Here is a 25,637-nt window from a genome sequence, read left to right as displayed (position 1 = left end):
ACAGATATTTAAACATAAGCATATAAAACTGACATTCCTAGACAAATTACACAAACATTTGAAGGACTTTTCGTGCCTTTTAACATGATTATCCTCAGAAGGCCACCAGCTTTGCATCTCAGGAAATGGGATCCAGAGTCCAAGGGCAGGATGGTTTGGGCTCTGTGCTGGGATCTGGAAACTGAAACGTGCTCCCATCTCCCAGCCCCCTGCCCTCCTCAGTGAGGGTGTGAGACATTCTGCCAGCCAGGGCTGAACTCACAGCCATGACCAGTATCTTATGTCCATCTGCAGCTAATGGTGTCCTGCCAGATCAGGATTGGAGCTTCTATTGCTGGAGGTGTTTAAAAGATGTGGAGATGTGGCACTTTGGGACATGGTTTATTGTTGGAGTTCTTATGTGGAGTTCTTATGTTGGAGTTCCATGTTCTTATGTGTCTTTTCCAAACTAAATGATTCCATAATGCTGCGATTCTGTGATTGGAGTTGAAATAATTTCAATTCTCACTAACTGTAGCTTCTGTCCAGGGTGGCCCTTGTGTGGCACAACGGTCCTGGCTCTCCAGGCAGGTTGGGCATTGGTTTGGTGCCTGCACTGGAAGTTTTTCCCTTCCTTGGGTAAAAGACTTGGGTCACAGATGTTTGAAGCAGTCCTGTCAAACACTGAGCAGGCTGAGCTTTGGAGCCAAGGGATGACAGCGACGTTCTCAAGGATGTTTTTGAACAGTGGTACTATCACTAATAACAGCAACAGAATACTCCATATTCTTGGTTATGTTGATGAGTTAAAGCTCTTTAATTTCTCTCCCAGCAGTCATTCTCACTTACCAAAATACATATTACATCTCAGTAGCTGGCCTCTTGTATGAAGTTCTTGGAACAGTGCTTTCTCCCACTTCCACCTTTTTATTCTTGAAAGAATACATTTCTTGGTCAGAATTTTTCCCAAACCGTCCCTCTTCCATACATTTTCTCCCTTTTTTTCTGGTGTTGGGGGCAGGTGGCATAGGGGAGTTGTTTCCTTTGTAGCCAATGAAAGCCAAGGAACAGAACCCAGCTTAGTGAAAAGGCACAAAGGAAGCCAGAATCTTTATGTGGTGTGCACTGACACAACATCATTCCCTATATTTCTAATCTCTGAAGTCCCAATTGTGCAGCAGACATTGGAGTTATAAGCCCCCTTCATCTGCCCTGTTTGACACCATGTGAAATGGAACTAGCCCAGTCAAGAAGTTGGTTTTGATTCTCTTCACAGCCTGGAGCACCACATGGGTCAGGAGATGAACCAGGATACTCAGTGAGGACTAAAACTTCTCGGTTCTTAAAGTTCAGGTGTTCCCTGGAATCTCAGCAGACAAGTTGTGCCAATTGCTCGGTGCAAGGAGCTGGTCAAGAGCCTCGTCTCCATTTCTATAATGATGAATTTGCTGCCTGGCTGATGAGCAGACTCTGTACGTGGATGCTGACACCTGTTGAGCAACCTGCTCTGAAAGGGTTAACAACATGGGCTGGTTTTTTTCTGGAAGGGCATTAAGACAGCAAAAAAATAAGATCTTGGCTCAGGGCAAAAGAGAAAGGATGGAAAAGTTGTGGTCAGGGCTGTTTGGGGGCACTTGTAAAGCAGCCCTGCACCTCATGTGAATTATTCCTGTGGTCAGGGAGAACCTGAGAGCTCTCCCTAATTTGAAAATCACAGAATCACAGAATGGACTGGGTTGGAAAAGACCTCAGAGATCATCAAGTCCAACTATTGGTCCAACTCCAGTCCATTCACTAGATCATGGCACTAAGTGCCATGTCCAACCTCAGGTTAAGAACCTCCAGGGCCAGTGAGTCCAGCACCTCCCTGGGCAGCCATTCCAATGCCTGACCACTCTCTCTGCAAAGAATTGCTTTCTAATCTCCAGCCTCAATTTCCCCTGGCAGAGTTGAAGCCCATGCCCCCTTGTCCTATTACTGATGCCTGGGAGAAGACCCCAATCCTCACCTGGCTAGAACTTCCCGTCAGGTAGTTCTAGAGAGTGCTGAGCTCACCTCTGAGCCTCCTCTTCTCCAGACTAAACAAGCCCAGCTCCCTCAGCCTCTCCCCATAGGGCTTGTGTTCAAGTCTCTTCCCCAGTCTTGTTGCTCTTCTCTGGACCCGCTCCAGCACTTCAATCTCGTTCCTGACCTGAGGGGCCTAGAACTGAACACAATACTCCAGGTGTGGCCTCTCCAATGCAGAGCACAGGGGAAGGATCACTGCCCTGTTCCTGCTGACCATGCTGCTTTTGATACAGAGTCTCCTCAATTTCCATGAGCTTTCCAAGATGGTGGAGAGTGGCCTCATTGTGACATTGTCCTGCTGTCCCAGCTCCTGGGATGCTGCCCCTGCTGTCCCATAGACTGGAAAGGATTGTGTTAGTTCCAATGACCCCTGACTTGATCTCCATCCACTGCTGGTTGTTCTCCAGATTCCCATCACATGTCACAGAGACCTAGGAAATATTTCTGGTGAAGAGAGGGGACAAGAGGACATGGAAATTCTCACCTCTTTCCCTTATTGAATTCATCAGTAGCTACAAAGTGTCTTTGTTTGTCCTTTAACTGTTCCCGCAGTAGTAACAGCTCATTATGGGCCCTTGAATTGCCTTCCAGGTCTGGACTGAGTTCTGATCTGGGCTGTTGCTGTGCTTGGAGGCTGCTGTCCTTGCAGACCAGATGAACTCACTCCTGCCACCCTGCCTGGCAGTTCATTCCATCCGTGTCACAGCTCTGTCTGCAGCACTGACAGCTCCAGCTCCCCAGTCAGGTCCCTGGCTGAGGACATGGCCTCACATCTGGGCTGAGCCACCCCAGCTGTGGCACCAGCCCAGCTCTGACCTGCACAAGAAACCTGGTACCAAGTGTCCAAGAGCCCATGTGTGCAAAGGCTTTAAATCAGAGCACAGACATGACATGGCCCAAGACTGATGAATGTCTCTCTAGACCTAGGAGTATAAAACCAGAACAAAATGCCTGAACTCATTCAACTGAAGATATTCCTCCCCCGGCTTGGAGGAATTAGATCCTTTGCTGTAATATTCCTGGTGTCCTGTCTAATGATGGGACAAGAAAAGATGATTCTCATAGCAATTTAATTTTTAGTATGAAGAATACAATGCTGGTGACAAGTGTCTCTGCAGAGGAGAGAGAATCAACATCACTGATTACTTCAGGTTGTTTGAAAGGATGTGCCCCTGGAGCCCCAGGGACACCTGGAGGAGCCCAGAGGGGACAGAGAAAGGGACATCATGGGCTGCTCCTGTGCTGCTGAGCTGGGCTGGGCTCCTGGGACACAGGGAGCTCATGGCAGCGGCAGCGCTGCAGAGAGACAGCTCTGCCCAGGAGCAGCTCCTCTGCACACGCAGCAGGGCTGAGGGCTCTGCCTGCAGCACCAAAGGCACAGGAACCAGGCAGAGAAAGAGGAAAAGAAATGTGTGGGGGAAGGATTGCTGAGAATTCACAAGGAGAGAAATCTTCACAGACAGTAAGTCTGTGGCTGCACATTATTACATTTGTAGATTTTGGTGGAAGTTCCTAACACTGGTAAATCAAACGAGATACGTAAGTAAAACTATTAGAGACTTTCTTGTATAGATAAGGAGGACCTGCAGCGGAGCAGGGCTTTCCTCCTTAAATCATCAGAGGGATAACACATGGCAGCTGCCTCCTGCTAAGGATGATTGCAGGTGTGAAAAGCTCTTTGTGCAGGCAGGGGTGCCCAGGGCTGTCCTGTGGAGCAGGGTCCCTGCACCCCAGGGCTGTGCCAGGCAGGGACTCTGCCACCTGCCAGGGTCAGCGCTTATCCTGCCCGGGAAGATCCCCACGGTACTGTGGGGGAAAGCTGTGGGGGGAAGGAGCAAGATCTGGTAGGGCAGGGTCATGCTGTGGAGAGGGCGCTGCACGGGTCTGCAATGCTCACAGCTCCAGATCACCTGCAGGATTTTTTCAAGTGGATGCCCCAATGTAAAGATCATTGCAAGGATTACCAGACAGATAAGGAGATTTCCTGAGCCTGTCTTTTCAGTTTTCTCTCCCAAGGGGTGGGAGGTACAGGAAAGGATAAAATGAAAATGAGCTCTCATGCTTAAACAAGTCACTGAGACTCCTGAACTGCGACTGTGAGTGATCAGCACATCTGCCAGAAGGCTCATGACACCACTTCCCCACCCCTCTGCCTGTGCACAGCACCTGCATCACCTTGGCTGGACCCATCAGCCTTAGTCTGACCTGTCCTGTTTTCCAGCCTGCAAACAGGAAGATGCCCCCAGGCAGTGCCTGTGAACAGGCAGGATCTGTAGGGCCAGGGGGAGGGCACAGAGGGTGGGATGGTCTGTGAGCACTGACAGGGAACAGACATGGACAGGGAAACACCTCCCAGGGGAGAATCTCCAGGCAGCAGGGAAATGATCAGAAATGAGAGGAAACTGAACCCGGAATGGTTATGGGAGGGAGAAGAGAGAAAAGTCCCTGTGACCCCCTGCAGGTCAGATCCCTCCTGTGAGCAGCCCCCTGGCCTCCTGTCCCACCCAGCAAAGCCTCTGCCCTCAGGGCCAGGGGCTCCAAGGCATGAAGCAGCTCCTGTGCAGCCAGAGCTCCAGTTCCTCTGCAGAGCACAGGGGCTGAGAGCAGCTGCCCGGCACTGTTGGTGTCTGGGAGGTGGCTGCACAGCTGGGGAAGGGGGACGCTGTCTGAGTGCCCGGCTGCCTCTGCCCTGGCCTCTCTCACCCCCACCCTCACCGCATTTTCCTTCTTGCTCCCCTGCTCTGGGTCACTGCTCTTGGGATCTTGTTCTTGCTGTCAGGCTCTCTGGGGATGGCAGTTTCAGCTGCAGAGTCACAGCCTGATCTTGTGGGTCCTTTCCTGCAGGTGTGTCCGTGGGCACACGTGTCCCAGCTTTGCTCTGACCTGTGGGCTGTGGGCAATGCAGTCTGTTAGGCTGGGGAATGAGCTGTGTGTGTCCTGGGCTAAACGTTGGGTGCTGAGACCTTAGGAAAGGGTGAGACCTGTCATGGTTTGAGGTGGGTCCCTCTGCTCTCAGCATGCCTGGTGGCTTTTCAGGGTAACATGGGAGTGTGATCAGCCCCCATCTCAGAAAGGTGCCAGCCCAGGGCAGCTGGAGCAGGACAGAGGGACAGAGCAGCTGCCCTCACTCTGCACTGACCCACAGGCACCCTCTGGTCTCACAGGACTCGCTGTGCTCTCCCTGAGTGCAGCAGAAATGCTGAGGGTTTCTGACACCCAACAACACTCTGCAGTGAATATGGGGGATATGTAAAAAAACCTGGAACTCCTAAACTGCCTTTACCATCTCTGCTCCTTATCACTGGGAGAGCAAGTGCTGACAGCCCTTCTGTGTTAGCAGAACCAGGACAATCCCCACCGTTCCCTGCCCCACTTCTGCAGAGCTGGGCTGACTTATCAACCTGATTTATTGGCCCTGCTCTTGGTTGAACATTTTCCAGCCCCAAGCAGGGCTGCAGCCACAGTGCTGAAAATGAGTGTCTGTGTGCGACAGGGGAGGGTCTATGGGAGTTGTTTTGATTTTTGTCAGAGAACTCTGCCCTGGATTCTCACTGTCTTTTTTTTTCTCATGACAGCGCCCCGTGCTCAGGAAAAGCAAATGTCCAACAGCAGCTCCATCACCCAGTTCCTCCTCCTGTCGTTCACAGACACACGGGAGCTGCGGCTCTTACACTTCTGGCTCTTCCTGGGCATCTACCTGGCTGCCCTCCTGGGCAACGGCCTCATCATCACCACCATAGCCTGGGACCAGCACCTGCACACCCCCATGTACTTCTTCCTGCTCAACCTCGCCCTCCTTGACCTGGGCTCCATCTCCACCATTGTCCCCAAATCCATGGCCAACTCTCTGTGGGACACCAGGGCCATTTCCTATGCAGGGTGTGCTGCACAACTCTTTCTGTTTGTCTTTTTAGTTTCAGCAGAGATTTATCTTCTCACTGTCATGTCGTACGACCGCTACGTTGCCATCTGCAAACCCCTGCACTATGGGACCCTCCTGGGCAGCAGAGCTTGTGTCCACATGGCAGCAGCTGCCTGGGCCACTGGGTTTCTCACTGCTCTGCTGCACACGGCCAATACATTTTCACTGGCCCTGTGCAAGGGCAATGCCCTGGGCCAGTTCTTCTGTGAAATCCCCCAGATCCTCAAGCTCTCCTGCTCACACTCCTACCTCAGGGAACTTGGGCTTCTTGTGATCAGTGTCTGTTTAGCATTTGGCTGTTTTGTGTTCATTGTGGTGTCCGATGTGCAGATCTTGAGGGCCGTGCTGAGGATCCCCTCTGAGCAGGGACGGCACAAAGCCTTTTCCACCTGCCTCCCTCACCTGGCCGTGGTCTCCCTGTTTGTCAGCACTGGCATGTTTGCTCACCTGAAGCCCCCCTCCATCTCCTCTCCTTCCCTGGACCTGGTGTTGTCTGTTCTGTACTCGGTGGTGCCTCCAGCAGTGAACCCCCTCGTCTACAGCATGAGGAACCAGGAGCTCAAGAATGCCCTGTGCAAACTCAGATCTTATTGTTTTGTAAAGCAATAAACTGCCCATCTTCTTCTACATGGCAGTTTTAATGTAGCTAGTTACAGATCCTGCCTCTCATCTCTATTTTCTGTTGTTATTGGCATTTTTTAAATTGTGATAATATTGTCATGCCTTTTCTAAATCACTGTTTGCTTTTCTTTTATAACCACTGGTTGTGTTAATGAGGAGCCATGATCTTTCTGTATTTAAACAAAATAAATGGTCCTGTAGTGATTGATTTTCACTATACCCTTCCTGCAAGGCCTTTGGGAGCTGTAGGGACAGTTCCTGTCCATGGGAGGAGGGGAACAGAGTCCATCATGTCAGCCCTGCCAGGGAGCAGCAGCGCTTGTTCTTCCAGAGCTGTTCTGGTTCCACTCCACGCTCTCCTTCTCATCCCTGGTGTTGGTGCAAGGCCTGAGTGCTCTGGCAGCTTGGTCACCATCCTGCTGTGTGTCAGTGCTGTGGGCGCAGGCAGGGACAGGCAATGGGCACTGCTGTGACAGAGCTGGCCTCACAACAGCCTTTCCAGATAGAAAGGTGATCTCCTATGGGCAGGGCCTGAAGGTTTAAGTCTTCTTAAAAAAAATATCTCAAGAAGATGTCCAAGAAAGTGACCCATAGATTAAACACCAGTGTGCATCTGAAGAGTGTGTGTGTGTGTGCAGGGCTGGCACACAGCAGTGTCCTCTCACAGCCAGGCTCCTGCCAGAGACCTGCAGGACCAGCAGAGCAGGGCTGGGCTGTGCCCCTGTGCACTGGACACCCCATGGAAGGAGCCCCAGGTCAGTCACCATGGACTGGTCCCTCACAACCACCATTTCCAGCACTGGCCTCTCACCCCCACAAGCTGTTCTTGCCTCCCTTGATAGACACTGAATGAGTAGTTAAGCAATCCATGTTTGCTTTGCGCAAATGAGATGAGAGCACGCACATCATGTACATGAGGTGATATGAACCTGAGTGAGCACAAACAACTTCAACTATTACTTTGGGTTCCATGAAGGCCCGTGGCACAGACAAGGCCTTGAGGTCACTTCATGTTGGTACTAACAGCCCATTGTTAACTGCCTGAATGCAGCACTGGGCTGTGCTTCCTTCAACCAAGATCCTTGTGTCCATTCTTCATGCTATGGGACATCTCAGATGAGTGCAGAGCAGGTGACACACTACAGGGCTGAAGTGACTCCCATCCTTTAGGAATGCCAAAAGGAGGCCAGAAAAACAATGTAACTCCTGCCTCTGTGTGTAAAAGGGACAGGCTCTGTCTGTGAGCATCCCTCGGTGCATAAGAAGTCCATGAGGCCAGCTCAGATTTGGACACCTGACAGAACCTGACATTCCTGTGTGTGACTCCATGAACAAACCCCACTGGATCAGTGAGATTCGTCTCAGCTGCCTTAGACAGGCTCATTGCAAGTGCTCCAGTCTGCTCTGTCACCCTTGCTTGTGAGTCCAGATTGTGATCTCAATAGTTCCATAGAAACCAGAATGGTTCTGGGGTCCTTAGAAAATGCAGATCTCAATCCCATCCTCAAGAAGAGCAGGAGTAGGAATGGGGAGAATAACTGGCTGGCCACCCTACCTCCCTCCCTGGGAAGGGGATGGGACACGTCCGCCTGCAGCCATTTCCAGAAATGTGAGGACAAGGAAGGGATTGCTGAACCCAAACGGACAGGGGAAAGAAAAGCATTGTGTGTGCAGGGCGTTTGGAAGGCTCAGCCATGGTCTCCTTCTGGCCAGAGTGGTGCTGATGGGGCTCAAGAAGCGGGTGCTGGGTGGGAAGTTGGCTGAACCATCCAGCACAAATGTCATCAGAAGTACAAAGTCCTGTGTGCAGCCAGTTACTGGTGTCATCCCTCAGTGACCAGCACTTGGACAACACTGTTGAACGTCTTTATTCTCCCTTTCCAAGACATAAGAGACAGCACTTTAAGTGCCTTGAGGATGATACAAACCTGAGTGGAGGACTTGAGCAGCCTCACCTGGTTCACCCTGAGCAGGAGAGTGAGACAAGATGAGTGAGACAAGGGCTCCCTGCAAACCTGAGTTATTCTGTGATTTGACAGAATTTTTCCTTGGACAGATTTCTGGAGAGAGAATCGGTAGAGGAATAGGAAAAATAAATAAATAAATAAATAAATAAATAAAAGGTAAGGCAGAAGAAGAGATATAGAAGGTGTTAACGGAAGTACAGGAGTTCCAGTGAGGATTTCTTTTCACTCATAGTGTTAGTAGAAAATATATTTGACAACTTTGAACAAGAGAGGAAGTGAGATGGGTGTCTACAGCCTGTGGGAAAGAGGGGCACGTGTAGGAATGTATAGAACATGCTTCAGTCTGGTGAGGTCCTGGGTGCTCAGGAGGGAGATGGATGGGTTTGGTATTATGAGGTCAGTTGTGTCTCAGACACTCATAATCCAGTCAGAATTCTGTGGCTGTGAAGGGACGGTGAGGTCAGTTCTGTGTTTGGAGGTGACAGCCCAGCAGCAGGGACATGGCTGGGAAAGAACCTCTGCCAAGGTACCCACAGGCCCTACCCAGGAAGAGCCCTTGGAGACGGGTTGTCATGTCCATCCCGCCTCAGAACATGACGGGACAGCAGCAGGGACATGGTTGTGTCTGTCAGAGAAGATGAAAGGCCAGTGACAGTCCTGGGATTTAGATGATCATGGGGAGGTGACTTCTCTACGGTCAGGTAAAAAAACACAAGAAGCCTGACGATGGGATTCTCTGCATGAAGGGCAGATTCTGAGGTGGCTGAGCTTCCCTTGGTAGTGGGAAGAGGCAGGAAAGACAAAAAAAAATGTCAGAAAGTACAGCTTGGAAGGTGAGGACTGGATATGAGGAGGAAGAAATGTCACTGGAAGGGCAGTGCTGTGAGGAAAGAGGTGACCCAGAGGGAGCTGGATCAGCCCATGGTTTGTGTTCCAAAGAGCAGCCGGTGAGGGTGCAGACACAGCAGTGAAGGTGCAGAGATGCTGGGGTGAGACCAGGTGGGAAGCGAGATGGGTGTCTGCAGCCTGCAGGGAAAGAGGGGTAGGGGCAGCACCGTGTGGAACAGCCTGTGGTGGAGATGGCAAAGGGCGCTGTAAGGCTGGAAGGGACCCACAGAACCCAGGTCTGTGTCCCCTTGGCCAGGGCAGTTGTCTCTGCCACTGACCCCAGGAGCAGACATGTTGTCCTCATGGCACTGGGGCCTCGCTGCCTCCTTGCAGCCCCATGGGGAAGCTGGAAGTTGTTGTCCCAGTGTTGTCCTTCCCTGGGCCTTGCACACCCACATCCCACGGTCCCAGGAAGAGCCCTGAGCCGTGTGTGAGGGACAGGATCCCCCTTCCCATTGCCTGGAGCTCATGGATCCTCCTTTCTGCTTCAGAAAGCAAACCAAGGGGTTTCTGAGCATCGGAGCTGAAGAAAAGACTCAAAGGAGACCTCATGGTGGCTACAGCTTCCTCACAAGGGGAGAAGGAAGGGAAGGTACTGATCTCTTCTCTCTAGTGACCAATGGAAGAACCCAAGGTAATGGCAGGGAGATGTGCCAGTGGAGGTTTAGGCTGGACATGAGGAAAAGGTTCTTCCCCCAGAGGTGCTGGACACTGAACAGGCTCCCCAGGGAGGTGTCACGGCCCCAACCTGACAGTGTTCAAGAAGAGACTGGACAACGTCCTCAGACACACGGGGTGACCTGTGGGGTGTCCTGTGCAGCGACAGCAGTTAGACTCCATGGTCCTTTGGGTCCTTCCATCTCAGGACATTCTATGATTCTATGAAACACTAGGTCAAAGGTCCATGTTTTCATTGTGCAGATGAGATGTAAACACACACATCATGTGCATGTCCAGTGTGTGCATGTGGTGAGATGAACCGAACATAGCACAAATGCCATCAGCTGTTCCTTGGGGTGCCATAAAGGTCAGTGGGACAGAGATGGTGTTCAGGGGTCTCTTCCAACCTATGTTATTGTAGGATTCCATGGAGATCACTTTCACATCAGAATAGACAGAGGAAGAAGAAAAAAAGGCAGAAGCAGAGATATAAAATGCCCCAGAGTAAATACAGCAGCTCCTCTGAGGAATGTTTCTCCACTCAAACCCTTGATAGGGAATCTATTGGATAAATCTGATGAAAGCAGCTCAGTTTGATCTGCTCACACACTGGACCACAAGGAGGGTGATGGTGGGTACGATGTTGTGTGGTCACTTGTGTCTCTGGAACTCATAGTCCAGTAGGAAGCCAATGGGTGTGGAGGGGACTGTGAGGTAACTTCTGCCTCTGCAGGGGATTGGCCAACAGCAGGAACATGGCTGGCAAAGGACTGTGAGGTCACACACACAGACGAGCAATGGGGCCCAATCAGCATGGCTTGATGAAAGGCAGGTCCTGCTTGACCAGCCTGATCTCCTTCTGTGACAAGGTGACCGCTGAGCAGATGAGGGAAAGTCTGTCGTGGGGAGTGAATCCCCCACACGGGCTGTGGGTGTTGTGTCCTTAGACTGCAGTGAAGCCTTTGACACCGTGTCCCACAGCATCTCCTGGAGAAGCGGCAGCTCGTGGCCTGGATGGTGTATCTGTGATGGGTAAAGAACTGGCTGGAAGGCATTTTGTCCCCTGGAGCCATTTGTCCCCTTCCTGTTCACATGAGCATCCCATTAATGCATCACTGCTCTGCCCCAGTGTAGACAGGCACAAGGCCTTCTCCTCCTGGACCTCTCACCAATGCCACTGGTTTCTCCAGCACCCTCATCCTGGACTGTGCGATGCCCAGAACAGCCCTCACAAGACAATTTGACAAAGTCTTTTTTCTACTCCATCCACACATCCCTGCTCAATCCCCTCATGTACAGCTCAGGGACCAGAAAGGTTGGATACAAGTGGGACATTGAGAAAAATGGTCAGGAAAGCTTTGAGGTGCACAGAGAGCCCATCACCATGTTGGCAAGCTGCTCTCTCTGAACAGGCCCAGAGGACCTGGACAGCATTTGCTGTGTCCCAGAAACTCGCCTCGAAGGTTGGGATATGGAGAAGAGGTTTGGTCTGGGAAAGGACAGACAGGGGCTGGTGGAACTGGCTGGTGTGACCGTGAGACGTCTCCCAAACACCTCAGAAAAGTCCTGGCTCTCAGGGAGGCTGCATGGTCCTCTGAGAAAGAAAATAGCAAACATGACTTATCATGGAATCATAGAATAATTGTGGTTGGAAGAGACACTCAAGATCATCAAGACCAAACATAACCTATATCTGGCACTAAACCATGTCCCTAAGAGCCCCATCTATCTGTGTTTTAAACACCTTCAGTGATGGGGACTCCACAACCTCACTGGGCAGTCTGCTCCATTGCTTCAAAACCCTTTCCCTGAAGAATTTCTTCCTCATATCCAATCTAAACCTTCTCGTGTGCAACTTGAGGCCATTTCCTCTTGTCCTATCACTTGCTCCTTGGGAGAAGAGACCAACACCCTCCATGATAAAACCTCCTTTCAGGTAGTTGTAGACAGCGACAAGGTCTCCCCTCAGCCTCCTGTTCTCAAGGCTGAACAGCCCCAGCTCCCTCAACTGCTCCTCGTGAGACTGGTGCTCCAGACCCTTCACCAGCCTTGTCACCCTCCTCTGAACTCTCTTCAGCACCTCAATGTCTTCCTTGCCATGAGAGGCCTCAAACTGACCCCAGGATTCAAGGTGCAGCCTCACCAGTGCCCAGTACAAAGAGATGATCACTTCTCTAGTCCTGCTAAAGCTCTGATTGAATCAAGGCTGGAACACCTTGGTGTGACCCAGTTGGTGACAGGTTGGACTGCAGCTTCCTGAGGTCCCTTCAACCTCAGTTCTCTCATGATCCCATCGTGATGTTGGGCTCTGTTTCAGACCGGAGCAGAGCAGTCGATGATGGGGCAGGACCCACCTGTGCTGTAGGTGACCATCTAAACCAACATTCCAGCCAGGGAACCAGCCAACACCTCAGTGTGACTCGCTCTGGGCAACGTGTGTGGAGTCCTGGGCAGGGCAGGTTCAGAGGGCATGGGGCGCTGTGCAAGACACAACATGATCTTGGCTTCATGCCTGCAGGCCCATCAGATGTCATTTGATGTCAATGAAAGTTAAAATAAGAGGAACTAAAGACAAAGATCCAAAGCAGTGGAAGGTGCCAACATACTTTTTTTTTGTTTCTTTTGTGTGGTGTCTTTTCTTTGAAAAGGAAAGAGTTCTCCAGAACTGGGGATGGATTTAGGACACAAATGTCTTCAGCTCCAGGGACACAAACACCTGGTGCCAGTGTAGATGCCCCGGGAACCCCTGCCCAGGCTCCACCTGCACTGCAAGGTGCTCTGGTCTCCCCAGGTCCTGTGTGACAGATGTCAATCCCAGGCCAGCACCTCAGGTACACTGGGGCCCTAAAATGGCCCTGGCTGTTTATGGTGAGACAGCCGATGAAAGATGTATTAAGGGTAGGAGAAGAAATATTGATCTTCCCCTGTACTTCTATTACCAACACTCTATGATTTCATCTCCCTCGTCATTCAGGAGTTCCCACCTCTCCTGATTCAATGTCCCTGTCCAAGGACAACTTTCCAGCCCTGTCTGGATGTTTGCCCTTCCCAGTGCTCTCAGGTTTCTCCTCCACTTGCTCTTTGGTCATTCAGTGGTCTCTCAACTGTCTGGTTTCTGCTTTCAGCTTCAGGGAGTTACAAACTTACCCCGTTCTTCAGAGCTCTAATTGACATGGCAGTCAACACGTTCATTGTGTTCATTCCTATCCTCTCCTGCCTCTCTGTCTAAAGCAGTTCTTGTGTGGGTGTCCCTTGTGGATGCTGGACCTCACCAGATCCACTTACACACACAGCTGAGGAAAGTGCTGGTGCACAGGAGCTGCAGCATCTCCTGCAGAGCTCAGTGGAGAAGTCTGATGGAGGAAAAGTGATGCAATCTCTGGTGGCCAATGAGGGAAGCGGCAGACTGGGGGTGGGGGTGAGGAGCCAGGTTGTCCATACAGTGTCCAGCCTCAGGGACTGTTCTCCTGCCTGTCCAGATGTCTCCAGGAGACCCTCAGGATCAATGTCCAGTGTAGAATGCTACTGTCACTTCTTCTATACACTTAAAACATGACAGAAAATACCCTGGAAAGAAAAAACCCTCCTTCATGAAATCTTCTTTGAAACCTTCATCAGCAAGTGTCCCATTGAAACCTCTACAGTTAGTTCTACAAGTCTGGAAGATGTGAAGAAAATTAGGGAAATAAACATCGGTCATTAAGGCTTTCTGTGTTTTAATGAGCCCCATGGTGTATTTGGTGCTGAGTCCATGAACGTCAAATACCAAGCACAGACTGAAGAATCTGCTCAAGAAGTCCAAGCCAGAACAAACTCCAAAGTGCCTTGAAGCATTAATGGGCCCCACTGAGGGCTGTTACTGACAAAGCCTCCCAGGGACTCGTTAGAGCAGATAATTGGAGGCAGTGATTGCATCAGGCAAAGGCAAAGTGCAGCAGCTCTGATGCTGAGAAAGCCCTTGGTTTGTCTGATGAAGGACAATGGCCAAGCCTTGAGCCCCTGCCCCTGGAAGGGAGATCCTGTCCCTCACATGTGGCTCAGGGCTCTTCCTGGGGCTGTGGGGAGCGCGATGCCCAGTGCAGGACAATGGTGTGACACTCCCTGGGGGTGCAAGGAGGCAATGGGGTGCCATGGCCATGACAACCATGTGTCTCCTCTTAGGCCTCGCTGGCAGGGACATCAGCCAGAGCCAAGGGAACAAAGACCTTGGCTCTTGCAGGGACATCCAGCCTTGCCAGCGCACTTGGCCATGTCCACCACGGTCCATCCTGCACTGTCCCAGGCCTGTGGCTGTTTCCCCACAGGCTGCAGACACCCCATGCGCTTCCCCACCTTGTTCTCAGCCCAGTGTGTCCCCACCTGTGCTGCTGTCTCTCCATCTTCACCAGCTGTTCCTGGAAACACAGAATCATGACTGATCCAGAGTCCCTCTGAATGAACACAGCACTGCGCTCAGAATGACATTTCTTGATCCTGAGCTCCACTCTGGACCTCCAGAGCTGCAGTTTCTGATGGTTTCCTTCCTCATGCTGTTTCTCTGCTCCCATCATCTTGGAAAGTGATTTGCAAGATTTCTGAAGCTACTACTGCCCTTTCTTGTCATGGTTTTACCACACCCACCAACCAAGACCATGAGAGCTGCTCACATCCTGCTCCCAGTCCCCAGGTGGGATAAGGGAGACAACTGAATAGGAAGGGAGAAACTTGTGGATTTAGAAAAAAAAAATAATAAGACAATGAAAATAATACGCTACTAGTAATATTATACTTATACTAAAATACACAAAGTTAAGTATATGACACTCAGTGCAATCCCCCATAGAACTCCAGTTGTGCTGAACAGGCAGCCCAAAAGAAGAGAGCACCCTGGTCCTGAACAGCTGATCCCAGCAAGAGAAAGTACAAGTGCAAAAAGCAGAGAGGCCCAAGGGCCAACTGAAAAACTGGAAAACATCGTAAAACTGAACTAACACTGAACTCCCAATAGAATGGAACTTCCGAACACAGCTAAGCAAAGCAGAGAGAAAACCAAAACTAATGGGCTGGAAACGGCATCTCCAGCTTTATACCGAGCATGACGCTAATGGTAGAGAATAGCTCCTTGATTGACCTGCATGTCAATCCAGGTGCTGTCCTGTCTGTGTCCCCTCCCGCCAATCTGCATCCACAGCTGGATGGCCAAAGAAGTCCTTGGTTTTCCTGACAACAGCCGAGATACCAGTGAGTTCTGACATTCCTTTCATAGCAAATGGCAAACACTGTAAAGCTGCTAAAAGACAAAATGAACTCTATCCCAGGGAAGAAACAGCGTAACCTCATTATTCTCATAGTAAATCTAAACAAAAGACTGTACTGGCTGTGAAGGACAGTGGTTCAAAATCCATGAAGAAAATCAACTCAATTTCAGTAGAAACAGCACGTTTCCTCACGCTCCACTTAACCAGGCTACACACTGGGTGTAGTACACCAGTAGTACACACTACTACTACTACTCCACACATGACCCAGACTTTCTCTGGCCACACGACAGCTCCTCCTGTTCCTCCAGAATGGGGAACCTCACACTGGGACACACGGCTCCAGATGTGACCACAGCAGTGCTGAGTCACGATGGGCAATAACTGCCCTTGTCTGGGTGGCCACGCTCCTCCCAGTGCAGCCCAATGTGCTCGTGGGCATGTTCCTGCTCAGCACCACTGAGAACTGGCTGAACATCCAGGCTCAGAGGGTTGTGACCAGTGGCACAAAGCCCAGCAGGAGGTACCATGAGGAGCACTGAAGGACACCATATCCCCACCCAACATCTCCTCCTACAGGTGTCTCTTGGGTCTCTGGAACCACCTCAGTGCCAAGGGGGAGAGCATGGCCTGTGTGGGGTGGAGGAGATGGGGTCTGGAATGAGGGTCCAGGGGCAGTTTCTCCTGGTTGTTCATGCAGCAACAAGCTGGGCTGGATATTTGGAGAGAGGAACTCTTACTAAGGGCCTCCAATGGGCTTGGGGATTGTCTAGATGCATTCAAGGACCTTTACGTCCTTGTTGTAAAAACATGTAGGGCCCAGAACTGCACACAGCTCTCAAGATGAGGCCGCACTAATGCTGAATACAGCTGCATAGTCACCTCTTTTGACCACATGGCCATGCTGTGTTTGATGCACCCCAGGATGGGGGTTACTGTCTTGACTGCTGGGGGACAGTGTTGCCTCCTGTTGACCCTGTGGCCAACCATCACGCCAGATCCCTTTCTGCAGGGCTGCTCTCCAGCCGCTCTCTCCCAATCTACACTTGCACTCAGTGTTACTCTATCCCAGGTGAACAATCCAACTCTTGGACTTGTTCAATTTCATGCCCAGTGCTGGGTCCTGCACTTGGGTCACAACAACCCCAGGCAGCACTACGGGCTCAGGGAAGAGCGGCTGGAAATCTGCCCAATGGAAAAGGCCCTGGGGGTGTTGATGGACAGTGACTGAACATGAGCCAGCGTGTGCCCGGGTGGCCAAGAAGGCCACCAGCATCCCAGCATGCATCAGGAACAGTGTGGCCAGCAGGACCAGGCAAGTGATCATCCCTCTGTTCTTGGCACTGGTGAGGATGCACCTCAAATCCTGTGTTCAGTTTTGGGCTCCTCACTACAAGAAAGACCTTGGGGTGCTGGAGTGAGTTCAGAGAAGGGCAACTAAGCTGGTGAGGGGTCTGGGGAACAAGTCAGACGGGGAGCAGTGGAGGTAAGTGGGGCTATTTAGCCTGGAGAGAAGAAGGCTGAGGGGAGACCTTATTGCTGTCTACAGCTACCTGAAAGGAGGTTGGAACATGGAGGGTGTTGGTCTGTTCTCCAATGTAGCAAGTGATAAAAGGAGAGGAAAAGGCCTCAAGTTGCACCTGGGAATATTCAGTTCATATATTAGGAAAAGTTTCTTCATGGAAGAGTTTGTGAGGCATTGGAACAGGCTGCCCAAGGAGTGGTTGAGTGACCATCCCTGGAGGTGTTTAAAAGACATATAGATGAGGTTCTTAGGGACATGGTTTAGTGCCAGAGTTAGGTTAATAATTGGACTCAATGATCTTGAGAGTCTCTCCCAACTTAAATTATTATATGATCTCTTTGGGACGAGAAACGTGATGGGGCAGGGGGCAGCTCTCTCAGATGGAGTACTGGGATGGATGGATGGACAGATGGGTGGATAGATAGATGGAGTGGGACAGAGAGGGGGATCAGCCTATCAGCCTAAGTGCTGGGGCCAGCCATGGCATGATGGAAGCAAGGCCAGCCTCACTTTGTCCTCTGCTCTGGTTTCCTCCTGTGCCAGCCCCTCTCATCAGCACACGACTCCTGGCCAGGAGCTCTTCATGCTGCTCCTGCTACCGCAGTGACAGAGCAGCCTGCCCTGAGCTGGGGAATGCAGAAACAGGGTTCTGTGGGTCATTCATTCCCCTGTTGAAGCACAGAGCACAGGGAGCAGGCTGTGGTGCCTGGAAACCACAGCGAGACAGTCCAAGAGAGATCACGGAAGGTCCTTCACCATCTCCAGGAACACTGGGCACCCACAGATGGACACTCAGACCAGCACCATGACGTAACATGGTGCCCCATGTCCTCCCCTGAGCCATGAAAAACACAAGCACAGCAGCATGGTCTTGTGGGGGAAATTTATTCAGGCTGACCACAGCTTTGGAAGAAGAGACCAAGCACCAAAGACTGAGACTGAGGAAATCCCCTTTTGTGGGGTGTTTCAAAAAGATGGCCCCAATTTCAGAAATACAGTGATGTCAAAATGGGTCCACACCTGTATTACAGAGATGTGACACAGGACACCAGCTGTACCAGGGCCCCAGAAACAGGTAGACAGGCCTCTGAGTCACTGCTCTGGAGAAGTGTCGTGGGTGAAGAAATTCCTTGACAAACATGGTTATCACAGATGAAATGCTCAATGCACAGGAGATTTCTGAGATGAACTGGAAGTCACTTCTGAAGAGACATGAGTAACTCATTGTTGCTGAAACAAAAATGACTGAACCAGCTTCTTCAGCGCCACTTTGAGCTCCTGGTTCCTCATGCTGTAGATGAGGGGGTTCACTGCTGGAGGCACCACCGAGTACAGAACAGACACTAACAGGTCCAGGGATGGAGAGGAGATGGAGGGGGGCTTCAGGTAGGCAAACATGCCAGTGCTGATGAACAGGGAGACCACGGCCAGGTGAGGGAGGCAGGTGGAAAAGGCTTTGTGCCGTCCCTGCTCAGAGGGGATCCTCAGCACGGCCCTCAAGATCTGCACATACGACACCACAATGAACACAAAACATCCCTCAAAAAAAGATGCACTAAACATGATAACCCCAAGTTCCCTGAGGTAGGAGTGTGAGCAGGAGAGCTTGAGGATGTGGGGGATTTCACAGAAGAACTGGCCCAGAGCATTGCCCTTGCACAGGGGCAGTGAAAATGTATTGGCCGTGTGCAGCAGAGCATTGAGAAACCCTGAGGCCCAGGCAGCTGCTGCCATGTGGACACAAGCTCTGCTGCCCAGGAGGGTCCCGTAGTGCAGGGGTTTGCAGATGGCAACGTAGCGGTCGTACGACATGATGGTGAGAAGAGAATACTCTGCACCAAAGAAGAAAGATACATGGAAGACCTGTGCAGCACATCCTATGTAAGAGATGGTCCTGCTGTCCCACAGAGAATTGGCCATAGACTTGGGGAGAGTGGTGGAGGTGGAGCCCAGGTCAAGGAGGGCGAGGTGGAGGAGGAAGAAGTACATGGGGGTGTGCAGGTGCTGGTCCCAGGCTATGGTGGTGATGATGAGGCCGTTGCCCAGGAGGGCAGCCAGGTAGATGCCCAGGAAGAGCCAGAAGTGCAAGAGCTGCAGCTCCCGTGTGTCTGTGAAGGGCAGGAGGAGGAACTGGGTGATGGAGCTGCTGTTGGACATCTGCAGCCTCTGGACACAGAGCACTGACCAAAGAAGAAGAGACAGTGACTAGATAGGGGAGATTTCTCTGAGCAAAATCAAAGCCATTTCTCACACACTCTCCCCTGCTCCACCCCCTTGTCCTTTTCCAGACCTTCCTCCAGCTCGGTGTCTGAGCCCTGGGTGGTGCTGGCTGGAGGTACCGTGAGGAGCAGGGCCTGTGTCCGCTGGCTGCCGAGGAGTCAGCCCTGCTCTGCACCAGGGGGCATGGGAATGGGGGACAGGGGACCGAACTGGGGTTCAGCTTTGTCAGATGGAGCCACAACATGTATCACCTTTCCTAAGGGCTGAGCACCCCATGTTTGGCCAATGACACCCACGACTCCTTTCAAAAACCCTTTATTTTCTCTGCACAGCATCTCTTTGCTCCTCTATAGGGCTTTCAGATAAAACAAAGATGCTGTAAGACAAGTTTGCATCCTGGAGGGAATTTCACAGCTTGGAAGGAAACCTCAAGGCGATAGTAAAGACAGATGATGGCATTTGATTGAGGGAGACTCAGCTCAGTCCCCAGCCCCACAGACTGCATTGCCCACAGCCCACAGGTCAGAGCAAAGCTGGGACACGTGTGCCCATGGACACACCTGCAGGAAAGGACCCCCAAGATCAGGCTGTGACTCTGCAGCTGAAACTGCCATCCCCAGAGAGCCTGACAGCAAGAACAAGATCCCAACAGCAGTGACCCAGAGCAGGGGAGCAAGAAGGAAAATGCGGTGAGGGTGGGGGTGAGAGAGGCCAGGGCAGAGGCAGCCGGGCACTCAGACAGCGTCCCCCTTCCCCAGCTGTGCAGCCACCTCCCAGACACCAACAGTGCCGGGCAGCTGCTCTCAGCCCCTGTGCTCTGCAGAGGAACTGCAGCTCTGGCTGCACAGGAGCTGCTTCATGCCTTGGAGCCCCCGGCCCTGAGGGCAGAGGCTTTGCTGGGTGGGACAGGAGGCCAGGGGGCTGCTCACAGCAGGGATCTGACCTGCAGGGGATCATATTGAATTGTCTCTGTTCTCCCTCCCACAATATATCTGGATTAGATTTCTTCTCCTTCCCAGATTATATCCCTGCTACCTGGAGATTCTCCCCTGGGAGGTGTTTCCCTGTCCATGTCTGTTCCCTGTCAGTGCTCACAGACCATCCCACCCTCTGTGCCCTCCCCCTGGCCCTACAGATCCTGCCTGTTCACAGGCACTGCCTGGGGGCATCTTCCTGTCTGCAGGCTGGAAAACAGGACAGGTCAGACTAAGGCTGCTGGGCCCAGCAAAGGGGACCCTGCTGTGCACAGGCAGAGGGGTGGGGAAGGGATGTCATGAGCCTTCTGACAGATGTACTGATCACTGAGAGTTGCAGTTCAGGAGTCTCAGTGACTTGTTTCAGCATGAGGGCTCATTTTTATTTTATCCTTTCCTGCACCCCCCATCCCTTGGGAGAAGAAACTAAAAAGACAGACTCAGCAAAGCTCCTTATCTGTCTGCTAATCCTTGCATTGATCATCTTGTTGAGGCATCCCCTTGGAAAAATCCTGGGTGTGATCTGGATGTGTGGATGTGTGAGAAGCCCTGACCCACACAGCACCCTCTCCACAGCAGAAGGATCTTTCCTGCCCAATAGGGTTTGCTCCTTCCACCACAGCTTCTCCCCTCAGTGTTGTTGGGATCTCCTGAGCAGGCTGAGCGCTGACCCTGGCAGGCGGCAGAGTCCCTGCCCGGCACAGCCCTGGGGTGCAGGGACCCTGCTCTGCAGGACAGCCCTGGGCACCCCTGCCTGCACATTGACATTTACACCCCACAGCCACCCTGGGGAGAATGCAGCATTCACGTCTTGTCACTGACAATGCAGAAGGCAATCCCTGCTCTGCAGCACATCCTCCCCTCTGATCAGAGAACCTCTGAGAGCTCTACTTACATCTCTCGCAGGCTCTGCAATGTGACAGCTTTCTGAGATCCTACCAAGATTTGCAGATGCAATGCCCTGCAGCCACAGGCTTCATATCAGAGAGCATTTCATTTCCAGTGACCTCTCAGCATCCTCCCAGCCCAGACTGCGTTTCCCTCTCTGTGCCTGGCTCCTGTGCCCTCGGTGCTGCAGGCAGAGCCCTCAGCCCTGCTGCGTGTGCAGAGGAGCTGCTCCTGGGCAGAGCTGTCTCTCTGCAGCGCTGCCGCTGCCATGAGCTCCCTGTGTCCCAGGAGCCCAGTCCAGCTCAGCAGCACAGGAGCAGCCCATGATGTCCCTTTCTCTGTCCCCTCTGGGCTCCTCCAGGTGTCCCTGGGGCTCCAGAGGCACATCCTTTGAGACAACCTCAATTAATCAGTGATGTTGATTTTTCTCTCCTCTGAAGAGACACGTCATTGTGTTCTTTGTATTAAACAATGAATTAGTATGAGAAGCAACTTTTCTTGTCCCATCATTAGACAGGGCACCGGCAATATTACAGCAAAGCATCTAATAACTCCAAACAAGGGAGGAATATCTTCAGTTGAATAAATTCAGGTATTCAGGCATTTTTTTTCTGGTTTTATACTCCTAGGTCTAGAGAGACTTTAATCAGTCTTTGGACGTCATGTCTGTACTCTGCAGCAAAGCCTTTGCACACATGGGCTCTTGGACACTTGGTACCAGGTTTCTTGTGCAGGTCAGAGCTGGGCTGGTGCCACAGCTGGGGTGGTTCAGCCCAGATGTGAGGCCATGTCCTCAGCCAGGGACCTGACTGGGGAGCTGGAGCTGTCAGTGCTGCAGACAGAGCTGTGACACGGATGGAATGAACAGCCAGGCAGGGTGGCAGGAGTGAGTTCATCTGGTCTGCAAGGACAGCAGCCTCCAAGCACAGCAACAGTCCAGATAAGAACTCAGTCCAGATCTGTAAGGCAATTCAAGGGCCCATAATGAGCTGTTACTACTGCTGGAACAGTTAAAGGAGAAACAGAAACACTGTGTGGCCACTGATGAATTCAATATGTGAAACAACTGATAATCTCTGTGTCTCTTGTCCTCCATCTTCACCAGCAAGTTCTCCCAGGCCTCTGTGACTGGAGGCAGAACATACAGCAGTGGATGGGGATCAAGTCAGGGTCACTGGAACTAACACAATCCTCTCCAGTCTATGGGACAGCAGGGGCAGCATCCCAGGAGCTGGGACAGCAGGACCATGTCACAGTGAGGCCACTCTCCACCATCTTGGAAAGCTCATGGAGACTGGGGGGACTCCCTGAGCACTGGCAGCTCTCACACAGTGTGTGCACTTTTCAAAATGGCCCATGGGTGAGCAGGGGAACTAAGGGCTGTGCCCCAGAGCATGGCCACTGAGACCCCATTTCTGGGTGTCAGGAAGAGAAGGTGACAGGGTTTGTCCAGGGCAGGTTGTGCCTGTCCATCCTCTTTGCTTTCTGTGAGGAAAGGACAGGATTGTGGAAGTGGGGACAACATTGATGGTCTGTTACCTGGAGGTCAGCAAGGCATTTGGCATCATCCCCCAAAATATTCTTGTGCCCAAGGTAGGATATTATGATCTGTGTTAGTGTGTAAGTAGATGGGTAAAAAACCACCTGGATGGTTGTGCTTGGAAAGGTGCTGTAGAAAGGGAGAAACTTTCAGGTCCTGAGGACAGTCCAGCACTGGAAGCTGTTTCCCAGGAGTGCGCACTCACTGTGTCCCAGAAAGTGACCAAGATGTGTTTGGATAAAGCCCTGAGCAATCTGGTCTGACCCTGCTGTGAGCAGGAGGTTGGTCAAGACACCTCCTGAGGTCCCTTTGAGCCTGAACGATGCTGTCCTTCCTTCCCCTTCATGTTTTCAAGTTAGGGAGAACTCTCAGGTTATCCCAGAATAAAGAAGTAATTAACATGAGGTTCAGGGCTGCTTTACAAGTGCCCCCAAACAGTCCTGACCACATCTTTTCCACCCTTGTTCTTTTACCCTGAGCCAAGATCTTATTTTTTGCTGTCCTAATGCCTCTCCAGAAAGAACAGCCTGTGTTGTTAACCCTTTCAGAGCAGGTTGTCCAAGAGGTATCAGCATCCATGCACAGAGTCTGCACATCATCCAGACACAAATCCATCATTATAGAAATGAAAACGAGGCACTTGACCAGCTCCTTGCACCCAGATATCAGCGTGACTTGTCTGCTGAGATGCCAGGGAACACCTAAAATCTACGTGAAGGGTATGTGAGTCCTGGTTGGGTATCCTGGCTTGTCTCCTGACCCATGTGGTGGTTCAGGCTGTGAAGAGAATCAAAACCAGCCATTGGACTGGGGTAGTTCCATTTTACACGTGTCACACAGGGCAGATGAGGGAGCTCAGAACTCCAGACTCTGCTGCACTGTTGGGACTGCAGGGACTGGAAATGCAGGTGACAGTGTGTGTCAGTGCACACACATAAAGATTCTGGCTTCCTTTGGGCCTTTGCACTGACCTGGGATCTGTTCCTTGGCCAACATTGTCTCAAAAAGAAACTATTCTCCTATGCAACCTCCACATCACACCACATAACAGATAATTAAAAGGTAGAAAAATAATGAAAGAAGCACAATTTGGGAGTAATTCTGTCCAAGAGGTGTACTCTTTAAATGATTAAAACGAAAAAGAAGTGAGAGAAAAAGCATTGTTCTAAGAAATTCTTTCAAGAAACAACTGTTGAGGTGTAGTAGATGCGTGGAAAAGCAAGAATGACTGTTAGGGCTGAAATTAAAGAGATTTAAATCATCATGATCATCAGTGAGAATAAGGAGTTTGCTGTTACTGTTACTAGTGACAGCACCATTGTTCACAAACATCCTTCAGAGCATCTCCATTTTTCCTGGGCTCCAAAGCTCATCCTGCTCAGAGTTTGACAGGATTGCTGCAAACCCCTGTGACCCAAATCTCTGCAACTGTCTCTGCTCAACAGCCTTTTACCCCAGGAAGGGGAAAACTGCCAATGCAGACACCAACCCAGTGCCCAACCTGCCTGGAGAGCCAGGACAGTTGTGCCACACAACAGCCGCCTCTGAGGGAAGCTGGAGGTGATGGGATTGAAATGGTTTCGACTCAAAGCATAGAATCAGAGAATCATGGAATCATTGAGGCTGGAAAAGACCATTAAGAACATGGAGTCCAACCGTAAATCAAACACTGCTCAGTCCACCACTAAACCATGTCCCAAAGTGCCACATCTCCATGTCTTTTATACACCTCCAGCAATGGAAGCTCCAATCCTGAGCTGGCAGGACACCATTGGCTGCAGTTGGACATAAGATTCTGGTCATGGCTGTGAGTTCAGCCCTGGCTGGCAGAATGTCTCACACCCTCACTGAGGAGGGCAGGGAGCTGGGAGATGGGAGCACGTTTCAGTCTCCAGATCCCAGCACAGAGCCCAAACCATCCTGCCCTTGGACTCTGGATCCCATTTCCTGAGATGTAAAGCTGTTGGGCCTTTTGTGGATAAACATGTTAAAAGACACGAAAAGTCCTTCAAATGTTTGTGTAATTTGTCTAGGAAAGTCAGTTTTATATGCTTATATTTAAATATCTGTAAAATAATACTCCGCATCTCTGGTAGCCCCTCTGGCAATGACAATTGAATAGGTATTTGCACTATAAGGCTCCATACCCCATCCACAAACACACATCTAAGTGGTTCAGATGAAGGGTGGTCTGGCAAACGTCACCCTTTGTGTCCCCAGGTGATGGACACTGCTCATGTGCCTCTGCAGAGAGTGGCAGGAGCTGGATCCCCTTCTCGGGACACACTCCTTCCAGGAGAGACACAGACACAGGGGAACTCATTGGGGCTTTACGGCATTTCACTGGGCATCAGTTTTGACATATTGGGTGCTGTCCTGTGACTACCCTTTCTGCACAAATGATCATACAAACACAACCATTTAGTGAGACATGGTCATAAAGGGGCTGTTATGGACAAGAAAGCTCACCGTGAACTCTGGAGAGAGCGAGGAAGTTCATAATAAGCACCAGGAAGAACCAAGAAGCTCGAGGCCTCTTCTGAAGAGCGGGAGGCCTGAGCAGCCGTGATTGGCCATTGTAGGTGTGGGAGAGGGTCAGGGCATGTCAGGGAGAAGCAATGAGATGGCTGATGGCTTCAGTGAACCCTTCCAGCCATGTCTGAGCCCAGAAATGGAAAGCAGTTGATGTCTGCAGGTGGAGGAGGAACAGGAGCAAGATTTTCCTGGGAATACGGAAGGAAGAAAGGCCTCTCTTGGGCTAATCGTGTATGGCAGTGCCATTTGCATGCTGTGGGCATGGCTGTGCCTGGGAGATGGGGAACGGCTGCTGCTGGGGTGGCTGTGCTCAGTCATGGCCCATGAGCTGACCCTGCTCTGCTCCTCTCTTACACTGCCCACACTTGGATGGACCTCAGGAATCATCCATGAACCTGGTGGATCCATGAACCGCCTGCAGTGATGGGGTGTGGATCCAAATATAGGATTCAGGCAAGTGTGGGACTGGGACACTGAGGTGACTGGTGACCATTGTCAGGTGTATGAAAGAAGCTGGATTCGTTGTGAGGAGCTCACAGGGATTTCCAACACAGAAAACCAGAGCCTTGCAGTTAAAGCAAGAGCACTTGACATAAAACCCACAACCAAAACAC

The 25,637-nt window shown here is 51.3% G+C and overlaps 2 protein-coding genes across 2 annotated transcripts; one reads left to right on the top strand and one right to left on the bottom strand.

The window, feature by feature from the left end:
- Positions 1–5,644: 5,644 nt before the first annotated feature.
- On the top strand, positions 5,645–6,577 carry LOC308050747 (olfactory receptor 14A16-like; the record flags this gene model as incomplete). The annotated part of the gene is made up of 1 exon (XM_080360887.1): positions 5,645–6,577. The coding sequence occupies one exon, from the start codon at positions 5,645–5,647 to the stop codon at positions 6,575–6,577; it is 933 nt and encodes a 310-aa protein (XP_080217013.1).
- An 11,510-nt stretch (positions 6,578–18,087) lies between these two features.
- On the bottom strand, positions 18,088–19,023 carry LOC308050614 (olfactory receptor 14J1-like; the record flags this gene model as incomplete). Its single annotated transcript, XM_080360772.1, has 1 exon — positions 18,088–19,023. The coding sequence occupies one exon, from the start codon at positions 19,021–19,023 to the stop codon at positions 18,088–18,090; it is 936 nt and encodes a 311-aa protein (XP_080216898.1).
- Positions 19,024–25,637: the final 6,614 nt, after the last annotated feature.

The sequence above is a fragment of the Nesoenas mayeri genome (assembly GCF_963082525.1).
Source record: "Nesoenas mayeri genome assembly, chromosome: 29".
Classification (NCBI taxonomy): Eukaryota; Metazoa; Chordata; class Aves; order Columbiformes; family Columbidae; genus Nesoenas; species Nesoenas mayeri.
This window is presented reverse-complemented; position numbering and strand designations above follow the sequence as displayed.